Below are 11,589 nucleotides of genomic sequence, written 5' to 3'. Positions count from 1 at the left end.
CAAGGAGTTCGTTGCGGTTGGTGTTGAGGATGCCTATTTGCTTTCTTTGATGATGAACAAACGGTGATGATGAATGATTGAAGCTTCAGGATAATTGATTTATGAGGATGATTGATTTAAGAGGATGGAAGAAGATGATCTTGAGTATGGTGGTGAGGAGCGGCCGCGAAGAGAGAGAAAGTAATGAGGGAATTTGAGTTATGTTTGTGAGGGTTTAGGGGAGATTGCAGAAACAAAAGACAAAGCCGTATTTTTTTCTGAAACCCAGAAAGGCGAGCCCGCGCCCGATATAGGCGCGCCCGCTCCTACACATGCGCGCCCGCAAAAGATATAGGTGCGCCCGCGCCTCAGTGAAAACGCGGACCGCTCCTAAATCGCGACAAAATCGCTCCAACTCCCTGGAAATCAGACCAAACTATTGACGCGCTCGCACCTTGATTAAGCGCGCCCACGCCTCTTTGATATCGCGGGCCGCTCTTTAGCCGCGATAAAATCGCTCCTTCTTTCTGGAATCGGAGACCTTTTAGACCAAGCAGATGGCGCGCCTGCGTCAGAGTCAGGCGCGCCCGCGCCCCTTTGATGGTGCGAACCGCTCCTGTGGCGCGACAAAATCGCTCCTACGTTTGGGATTGATGGCAATTTGTGACCCAAGAACTGGAGTGCCCGCGCCTATTTAACGCGCGCCCGCGCCTTTCTGTACTCGCGCTCGCTCCTCTGCCGCGACCAAATCGCGCTGGCTCTCTGTCTTTGGTCTTCATTCGACCACAACTCCTCAAAAAAAAAATTCATTTTGCTTCAACTCTTATCTCTCTTTCCTCATGGACCTACACAATCACAGCTACATCACAATTGATTAAGAAAAGTGTTAGATGGATTAGTTCAAGTGTGGCAAAGGAAATAAAATAAATAAATAAAAAGTTGAAAACCGGGTTGCCTCCCGTAAGCGCTTCTTTAACGTCATTAGCTTGACGTCCTTCACAAAAGAATCATGGTGACTTGAAAACATCAATGAGCGATAAATTTTCAGGCTTCTCAATTAGTTGACCCTCATAGTATGGCTTGAGACGGTGCCCATTCACTTTGAATGGAGGGTACTTGTCATTGAATACCTCAACTGATCCATAAGGAAAGACTTTGGATACTTGAAATGGACCGCTCCATCTGGAACTCAATTTCCCGGGGAACAACTTGAGTCTTGAATTGTAGAGTAGGACATTTTGTCCTTCCACAAATTCCTTCTTGGAAAATTTGAGTGTCGTGCCATGCCTTGGTTCTTGCTTTGTAGAGGCTTGCACTATCATAGGCGTTCATTCTCAACTCTTCCAACTCATGAAGCTCTAGAAGTCTTTGCTCACCCGCACTATGGAGATCAAAGTTGATTTGCTTGATTGCCCAATGCGTTCGGTGCTCCATCTCTACGGGTAAATGGCAATTCTTCCCATAAACAAGCTTATAGGGGGTAGTCCCTATAAGAGTCTTGAAGGCGGTCTTATATGCCCACAATGAATCAATGAGCTTACTAGACCAATCCTTCCTTGTTCTAGCAACGGTCTTCTCCAAGATGACTTTCAACTCCCTATTTGTGACCTCCGCTTGACCACTTGTTTGGGGGTGGTAAGCAAGGCCTCGCTTGTGCGATACACCATACTTTGAAAGAAGCTTGTTGAATGTATGGTGCTTGAAGTGTGAGCCTCCATCACTTATGATTACCTTAGGAACACCGAATCTTGGGAAGATGACTTTCTTGAACAAATTGATGACCACCTTTGAGTCGTTGGTGGGAGATGCCACGGCTTCCGCCCACTTGGAAACATAATCAACGGCAACTAGAATGTGCCGGTTTCCTTGGGATGAGATGAAAGGGCCCATGAAGTCAATTGCCCAAACATCAAAAATTTCTAGTTCAAGAATCGGATTTTGGGGCATCTCACCACGCCTTGATATGTTCCCCGTCCTTTGGCACCTATCACAAGTCTTAACAAATTTCCAAGCATCTTTGAATAGAGAGGGCCAAAAGAGCATGCATTACAAAACCTTGGAAGCGGTCTTTTGAGCACTCATATGATCACCACAAGGGGATGAGTGGCACATTGAGAGCACATCTTCGAACTCTTCATTAGGAACACATCTTCTCAAAAGTCCATCCACCCCTCTCTTCAACAACATGGGGTCATCCCATATATACTTCTTTGCTTCATGCTTGAGCCTTCGATGTTATTGAGGAGTGAAATCTGGAGGTATGGCACTACAAGCCAAGTAGTTCACAATATCCACATAACAAGGCTCCGATTTTGCCTCAAGAGCATATAAGACATCATCCATTAGGGCATCTTCAATTGGCAAACCGTCTTCATGTATTCTTGCACCTCCCAACCTAGAGAGGTGGTCCGCCACCACGTTCTCGGCTCCCTTCTTATCTCTCATTTCGTAATCAAAGTCTTGAAGGACCAAGACCCATCTCAACAACCTTGGTTTGGCCTCCTTCTTACTTATCAAATATTTGAGAGCCGATTGATCAGTATACACTATTGTCCTAGAACCAATGAGGTAGGTTCTAAACTTCTCAAATGAGTGGATAACTGCCAAAAACTCTTTTTCGGTAGTTGTATAATTTCGTTGAGCATCATTGAGAGTCCTGGACAAATAGTATATAACGTGAAGTTTCCCATCCTTTCTTTGTCCTTGGACCAATCCAATGGCCTCGTCGCTTGCATCACACATTAGCTCGAATGGTAGAGACCAATCCGGTCCTTGGACTATGGGGGCGGTGCAAAGAGCCTTTTTCAACCTACAAAATGACTCATGGCAAGCTTCATCAAATACAAATTCTTTATCCTGTTGCAAGAGAGATGTGAGAGGCTTAGCAATCAAAGAGAAATCTTTGATGAAGCGGCGGTAAAAGCCGGCATGACCAAGGAAGGACCTTAGTTCTCTCACATTTGTAAGAGGAGGAAGCTTCTCAATCACATCAACCTTCGCACCATCAACTTCGATGCCCGCTTGGGAGATTTTATGGCCAAGAACAATGCCATTTTCCACCATGAAGTGGCATTTCTCCCAATTGAGCACCAAGTTGACACTTTCACACCTTTCTAAACAACGAGATAAATTCATTAGGCACTTCTCATATGTGCCTCCACAAACAGAAAAGTCATCCATAAAAACTTCCATTTCTTCCTCGATCATTTCACTAAAAATTGACATCATGCATCTTTGGAAGGTAGACGGGGCATTACAAAGACCAAAAGGCATCCTACGGTAAGCAAAAGTACCGTAGGGACAAGTGAAAGTGGTCTTTTCTTGATATTTTGGGTCAATTGGGATTTGGAAGAATCCCGAATAACCATCAAGAAAGCAATAAAAAGCATGCTTTGTAAGCCTCTCAAGCATTTGATCGATGAACGGTAATGGAAAATGGTCTTTGGAAGTGTTGGCATTTAATTGGCGGTAATCAATACACATACGCCAACCCGTAACAAGCCGAGTTGGGATCAATTGTTTCTTATCATTGACCATTACCGTCATACCTCCCTTTTTCGGCACTACTTGAACCGGGGACACCCAATCACTATGAGCGATTGGATAGATGATCCCCGCTTCAAGTAGCTTGGAAACTTCCTTCCTCACAACCTCTTGCATGGAAGGATTAAGTTTCCTTTGCCGTTGCCTACACGGCTTAGCACCCTCCTCTAAATCGATTTAATGCATGCATAGGGAGGGGCTTATACCCTTGAGATCATCAAGAGCATAACCCAAAGACTTCCTATGCTTTTTCAAAACATTAAGCAATGAGGAGGTTTGCTCTTCGGTGAGGTTAGCATTGACAATGACCGAAAAAGTATCATTAGCATCCAAAAAGCCATACCTCAAGCCCGAAGGTAGAGGTTTCAATTATACCTTCGGAGCTACCTTACCATTGGAGATTTCCTCCTCTTCTACTTGGAAGACTTCATATGTTTGGAGCATCTCTTGGTCGGGGGTCGTCTCCTCTTTCTCATCAAGCATTTCCTCATATAACTGCATCTCCTTTTGATCACCTACCTCATTCTCATTCAACAAAACATTCTCAAGTAGATCATTAGAAGCATGCATATGAGGGTATCTAAACTCATTTATTAAGTTTTCAATTGTATCTATTCTAAAGCATTCATTGCTAGAGGAAGGTTGTCTCATTACCTTATTCAAATCAAATTCGATAGAATCATTGTCAACCTTCAAGGTCATCTTGCCTTCTTTGACATCAATAATTGCTTTAGAAGTAGCTAGGAATGGCCTACCCAAGATTATAGGAATTCTTTCATCTTAATCCATCTCAAGAACATAAAAGTCCACCGGAAAAGTGAACTTACCAACTCTAAGGGGTATGTCCTCTACTTTCCCTATAGGCAATTTTGTGGACCTATCCGCTAGTTGGATGGTGATGTTTGTAGGTGAAAGGTTTCCCACATTAAGCTTTTGGTAGACCGAAAAGGGCATTAAACTCACACTAGCACCTAGATCACACAAAGCTTTCCCCAAATGAACCTCATTGATAGAACAAGGGATGGAAAAACTACCGGGATCTTGCAATTTAGTTGGTAGCTTACTAGAAAGAATAGCACTACAATTTGTAGGCTAACGGTTTCAACTTCTTACCAACTCTAAGGGGTATGTCCTCTACTTTCCCTATAGGCAATTTTGTGGACCTATCCGCTAGTTAGAGGGTGATGTTTGTAGGTGAAAGGTTTCCCACATTAAGCTTTTGGTAGACCGAAAAGGGCATTAAACTCACACTAGCACCTAGATCACACAAAGCTTTCCCCAAATGAACCTCATTGATAGAACAAGGGATGGAAAAACTACCGGGATCTTGCAATTTAGTTGGTAGCTTACTAGAGAGAATAGCACTAAAATTTGCGGTTAGGCTAACGGTTTCAACTTCTCTCCTTCCATTCAAGAGGTCTTTTAGGAATTTAGAGTAGTGTGACATCTCTTTCATAGCATCCACAAAGGGTGTAGATACATGCAAGCTCTTTACTACATCTAAAAATTTTCCGAATTGGACATCAAGCCTAGACCTAGCAAATCTTTGGGGAAAAGGCAACCTCTCATTCCTAGGTTGGAGATTAAGGGGTAAAGGTGTTTGATCTTTGGTGTTCCCCTTTTCGGGTTCCTTCTCTTTATCTTTCTCACCCCTCTCATTCTTTCGACACTTCCCTCTAGAATCTCATTCTCTCTTGATGACTCATCCTCAACCTCAAGTCCTATCCTCACATCGGAACTCTTCTCAACATTTAAATCACTCTCAAGGATCTTCCCACTTCTAGTAGTAATGGCATACATAGACTTGGGGTTGACACCTTGGCTAAGTAAAGAAGAAGGGGAGGATGAAGAACTTGGTTGGGCAATTTGAGAGATTTGGGTCTCAAGCATTTTCATGTGTGCCTTGATTGTTTCTTTTCTTCCTCTTGACTCTTATTATGGTTTTCTTGATTTTTAATGAAATTTTGAAGCATAGTCATCATAGGATCCGGAGGGGCTTCTATTTGGAGGGATTGAGTAAGGGGAATTTGAGAATGGGGCTTTACTTGGTCGAAACCGGGGGGTCTACTATTTTGTGAGAAAGTAGAAGAATTTTGAGGTCTATTACCCCCGGAACCCTGATTGGAATTAAAACGTTGTTGGTTGTTGGAATAGTGTTGTTGGTTTTGATTCCAATTGGGCCTTTGGTTTGAGTAACTTCTTCCATTGTAATTGGAAGAGTTTCCCCTACCTTGGCCTTGGTTATCATAACCACCACCACTTTGATTCCATTGATTTTGATTCCAACCTTGGTTTTGATTCCAACCACGGTTTAGGTTTTAGTTTCAGTTTGGCCGCATTCCAGCATTTCCCTCACGGGGCACAAAATTCATGGCATTAACATCTTCAACATTATCATCATTTTCATGGGGAGGGGGACCTTCACTTATGGACATACATTGTTGAGAATTATGATCGTAGCCTCCACATATATCACAAAACATACAACCGGGAGGCATAGCATTGTAATTAGAGGGAGAAGAAGTAGAAGGATTCACACCATGGCCTCCCTTGGGAGAAGGGGAGGAAGTATTTTGAGAACTTGATTTCATGAACTCCTCCATTTGTTTCGCCATCTTTTCCATTTGGTTGGAAAGATTTGTGATGGCATTGGTTTGCTCGACGGATTGTACCGTTCCTTTGCTAGAAGTGGCTTCCCTCTCACCTTCGTACCAATCCTCATAATTGCGCACAACATCTTCTTTGATACTCTCCACTTCATCTTCCCTTTTGTTCATGATTGGGCCTCCGGCTCCGGCATCAAGGCTAGTCTTGCTTTGAGGGGAGAGTCCTCTGTAGAATGTTTGGAGAACTTGCCAATTAAGAATTCCATGGTGTGGGCATTGCCTTTGTAACTCTTTGAATCTCTCCCATGCCTCACAAAGAGACTCTCCACCTCTTTGGCGAAAACTTTGAATCTTTGAGCGAGCCTCGGCGGTTTTCTTGTGATTGTAAAACCTTCCTAGGAACGCCGTAGTTACCTCATTCCAAGTCGTGAGGGAATCGGGGGGAACATCCTTGTTCAACCAATGTTCCGCCGCTCCCATGAGTGAGAACGGGAACATCTTCAATTTTATGTACTCTTGGGAGACTCCGTTGATCTTGATAGTGTCACAATACTTGAGAAACTCTTTGAGATGCTCATGGGGATTCTCAAATTTCCCACCGGTAAATTGCCTCTTCTCTATCATTGAAATGAAATTAGGCTTTATCTCGAAATTGTTTGCTTGAGTGGTGGGGGCTAAGATCCCACTTTGAGAGGCATATGGTTCGGGTGCTCCAAGTTGCTTTAGTGACCTTTGATCACCCATGTTTCCTTGATCAGCCATGCTTTGTTGATTATGGTTATGGGCAAATGGGTTGGGAATTAAGCCCGTGGATGGTTCACTCTCCTCACTTAAAGTGGGTGAAGATGGGGTAGGGGAACTTCTCACTTCCTCTTGAAGTGGGTCTTCACCTCTCTCCCTTGCTTGTCTCCTCAATTGGGCCAGAGTACGCTCTAGCTCAAGGTTTATGGACACCAAAGGCCTAGAGCAATTAAGCCTCCTGTGCATATACAAAGCTAAGTAGAAAGTGAGCACTGACAAGATACGGAAAAACAAAAGAATAGAAAAGAACTAGTCTCAACAAGAAAATAAACACGCAATGGAAACCGTTTCCCCGGCAACGGCGCCAATTTGACAGGCGGTATTTTAGGTCGTTACTAAGACACCTCTATCAAATGATATTTGTAGTCCTAAACATGCAACTAAAAGAGTATAGAGGCAAGTTAAGGGTCGAACACAGGGAAACGATTAAGCACCGCTATTTATCTCCTAATGTTAATCTAATTCGATCAAGAAGTATGGTGGGTAAAGTAATGACTAAAGGGGATAGAATAACAATTAAAACAAGCATTAGGGGGAAGGATCAAACATGCTATGAATTCGACGAAGTTAGGCATCAGAAAATAGGTTTACATGTAACCCAAGCAACTCATACAAGGAAATATCAAGAATACTCTCTAATCACCTATCGGGATTAAGATCTTTCCTAGCTAGTATACACTTACACTATCGTCATAAGGCATACAAGCTAAGGTCATGCAATAATCAATCACCTAATGAATATTCCTAAGTCGCACTATCGTCACGATTTAGTTCAAGTCATTCAACCACAACATGCATATGGCCATAAACATGAAGTGGCTAATAAGTATAAGCACAAGGAAGATTTAATCACAAATATTCCAAATTAACCTAGCCTAGCATACATCAAACTCAAAGCATATCTTCACCAAACCCCTAGCAACAAGAAACTACTCACTAGTCATAACTACAACTACAATCATACAAAGCAACATTATAACCAATGAAATAGCAAGAAAGACTAAGTTTTTATCAACAAAACTAACAAAGGTAGAAACTTTAATCATAAAAACAAGAGAAAATAGAGAAATATACCAAAACCTTCATTGAAATCCAAATAAAGAGCCATACATCATTCAATCTCCAAGCTTGACCATACATCAATGTTTCAAAAATACTTCTTCAAAACTAAGAGTAAAACTAATGTTGATGGACAATGAAATTACACTAAAAACTATCAAGATTGTTCAATACAAAAGTGGCCAAAACAAAAACCTAGAAAAATTCCTTAAAAGCTCTCCTCTAAGGTTTCTACGCAAAAAATATCCCTATGATAGAATGTTGTCCAAAGTTAGCCGTTTTGCCTCCCTTTTGTTAATTTGGGCTGAAATCGGGATTTGAATCAGCAGCAGACAGGCGCGCCCGCGCCCAACAATGGCGCGCCCGCGCCCAACAATGGCGCGCCCGCGCCCAACAACGGCGCGCCCGCGCGTTAAATGATGGCGCGACCGCTCTTCGAAATGCGCACCCGCTCCAAAGTGGGTATTTAATGGTTGGTCCAGCTCATCAGCGCGCCCGCGCTCAAGCGATGCGCGCCCGCGCGTATAGGTGGCGCGCCCGCTCCTCTGTTGTCGCGCCTGTGCCATTTGTCTGGTCTATATTTCTTCCCGTTTTGCCCTTGTTCCTTCCATCTCCGAATCAACGGCGTACACCTGCAATCATGGAACAGGAAGGCAAAGCGTAATACAACGAAAGGGGAGGGGAGTATAGACTACCTAAACCACATGAATACACATTACGCACCACAAAGGTAGAATACTCGAACTAGGCGGATCATAGCAAAAACATACTAAAATGGACCGAATTATTACTAAAACTACTATAATAGACTATCCTAAGAGCGACATAAATGTCACTCATCAAGCAACAAGGACAAGAAGGTAGCCTCTTCTAAATCCGATTCCGAATGTTTCTACTGCAAGAAGAAGGGACATAGGAAGCGGGATTGCCTCAAATTCAAGGAAGATAAGAAGAAAAGCATCGTTGCTTCTGTATTAGGTATTTTTGTTATAGACTTAAACTTCACTAGCAAAACATCATGGGTATTAGATACCAGATGCGGCTCACACCTTTGTTCCAATGCTCAGGGACTAAGGATAAATAGGAGGCTAGAGAAGGGGGAGGTCGAGCTTCGGGTCGGCAATGGAGCCAGGATGTCTACCGCATCCATTGGATTTCTCAGTTTGTCTTTTCCCTCTGGGCTTGTTTTACAACTTGGCAATTGTTATACTGTTCCTAGAGTTACCAAAAACATTATTTCAATTTCGGCGTTGGACGCCAAAAGATTTGAATTTCGAATAAAAGACAATAGTTGTTCGTTTTATTTCGATAATGTTTTATATGGTAAGGCAAATTCAGAAAATGGTCTTTTTGTGCTTTCTCTAGACAAACAAGTTTATAATGTTAATGATACCGCCAAAAGAGCTAAGACCATTGAGTCGAATCAAACCTACTTGTGGCATTGTTGTCTTGGCCACATTAAATCAAACGCATCAGAAACTTCTAGATAAAGGTATTCTTGACTCATTCAACTTAGAGTCGTTTGAAAATTGTGAAGGATGTTTATTAGGCAAGATGATAAAGCAATCATTCTCCAAGTTAGGAGAAAGGGCTAGTTACTTATTGGGTCTTATACATACGGATGTGTGTGGACCAATGAGTACACCCGCAAGGCAAATCCATATTTCATCACCTTCACGGATGACTATAGTACATATGGATATGTCTACCTTATGTCAAACAAATCTGATTCCTTTGAAAAATTCAAAGAGTTTCAGAGTGAAGTTGAAAATCATCTAGGCAAGAAAATCAAAGCGCTTTGATCGGATCGAGGTGGCGAGTATTTGAGCAACGAATTCGACGATCATCTGAAAGAAAATGGCATTCTCTCAGAGTTAACACCTCCCGGAACTCCACAATGGAACAGAGTGTCCGAGAGGAGGAATCGAACCTTGTTAGACATGGTCCGATTAATGATGGGTCTTAGTGATCTTCCTATCTCTTTCTAGGGACACGCATTTCTAACCGCAAAACTAACACTGAACCGAGCTCCGTCAAAAGCTATAAAAAAGACTCCATATGAATTATGGACGAAGAAACCTCACAGTTATCTTTTCTTAAGATTTGGGGTTGCGAAGCATATGTCAAAAGGTTAATTTCTAACAAACTTCACCTAAAATCAGACAAGTGCTTCTTTGTGGGATACCCAAAAGAAACTAAGGGGTATTACTTCTACAACAAATCCGAGAACAAAGTGTTTGTTGCTCGTGATGGTGTCTTTTTGGAGAAGGAACACCTATCCAAAATGACAAGTGGGAGGAAAATCGAACTCGATGAAGTTCGAGAGGACGAGGAATAAAGTCAACTTGACAAAACTGACAATCAAAGTGCTTTAGATGAAGCTGTTGACATTAGTCAGAGTCAAACCGACAATATACCGACAATGCAAATACTCAACCTATTACCCTCTAAGGTCGCAACGGCCAAGATCTCAACCAGACAGATACCTCGGTGTTGTCTTAACTGAAGATCAAGACATCCTAATAATGGATGGAGATAAGCCAGCGACATACAAACAAGCTATGATAAGCCCCGACTCTACAAAATGGCAAGAGGCCATGAAATCCGAGATGGACTCCATGTTTGAAAATCAAGTTTAAGACTTGGTTGATTTGCCCGAAGGTTACACACCTATCGGTTGCAAATGGATTTTCAAGTTGAAACTGACAAAGATGGAAATGTATCCATATATAAGGCTAGATTGGTGGCAAAAGGTTACAAGCAAATTCACGGCGTTGATTATGATGAAACCTTTTCGCCAGTCGTCATGCTTAAGTCCGTCTGGATTATCCTAGCAATTGCTGCATATTATGATTATGAAATATGGAAAATGGATGTCAAAACCGCCTTCCTTAATGGAATTTTGGAAGAAACTGTGTACATGACACAGTCGAAAGGTTTTGTTGATCCAACCAATGCTGGGAAGGTATGCAAGCTTAAGAAGTCTATATATGGATTAAAGCAAGGAAGCAGAAGTTGGAATCTGCAATTCGATGAAGCCATTAGTAGGTTTGGTTTTATCAAGAATCCAGATGAGTCTTGTGTTTACAAGAAGGTCAGTGGGAGTGACATCGCATTCCTCATCTTATATGTCGATGACATATTGCTCATTGGAAACAGCAATCCAAGGTTGGAGTTTGTAAAGACTTGGCTTGGGAAGTGCTTTTCAATGAAGGACTTGGGAAAGGCAAAGTACATATTAGGCATCAAGATCTATCGGGATAGATCTAAAAGGATGATTGGATTGAGCCAAAGTACTTATATTGATAAGGTACTGGCACGATTCTGAAAAGAATGGTGTCCTTCCAACAAGTGTATTATTCCAATAGAGGGTTCAAAATTATTAAAAAGATTATTCTTCAGTGAGGTCAAGTGATCGGAATGCCTAGGTGGAGGCCGCTTCCGATCAGTAATATTAATGTACAATTAATATTATAGCTTAATCTTGACTGAACCCTTCGGGTCGAACCCAATCGAACAACCATTCCGAAACGACGAATTAATCCGAAGGATTAGATGAGTCATCGGAGTATTACGAACAAAGACGTCGGATATCGAGCTT

General features: G+C 42.2%; 1 protein-coding gene across 1 annotated transcript; it reads right to left on the bottom strand.

Annotated features, from left to right (window-relative positions):
* Window positions 1–1,110: 1,110 nt before the first annotated feature.
* LOC110733712 (uncharacterized protein K02A2.6-like) lies at window positions 1,111–1,926 on the bottom strand. Its single transcript, XM_021913799.1, has one exon. It carries the CDS (start codon window positions 1,924–1,926, stop codon window positions 1,111–1,113), a length of 816 nt encoding a protein of 271 aa, XP_021769491.1.
* Between the last annotated feature and the right edge of the window lie 9,663 nt (window positions 1,927–11,589).

This window comes from Chenopodium quinoa, unplaced genomic scaffold (assembly GCF_001683475.1).
Source record: "Chenopodium quinoa cultivar QQ74 unplaced genomic scaffold, ASM168347v1, whole genome shotgun sequence".
Taxonomy (NCBI): Eukaryota; Viridiplantae; Streptophyta; class Magnoliopsida; order Caryophyllales; family Amaranthaceae; genus Chenopodium; species Chenopodium quinoa.
Note: the sequence above shows the minus strand (reverse complement) of the source record. Positions and strands in the feature narration are given on the sequence as shown.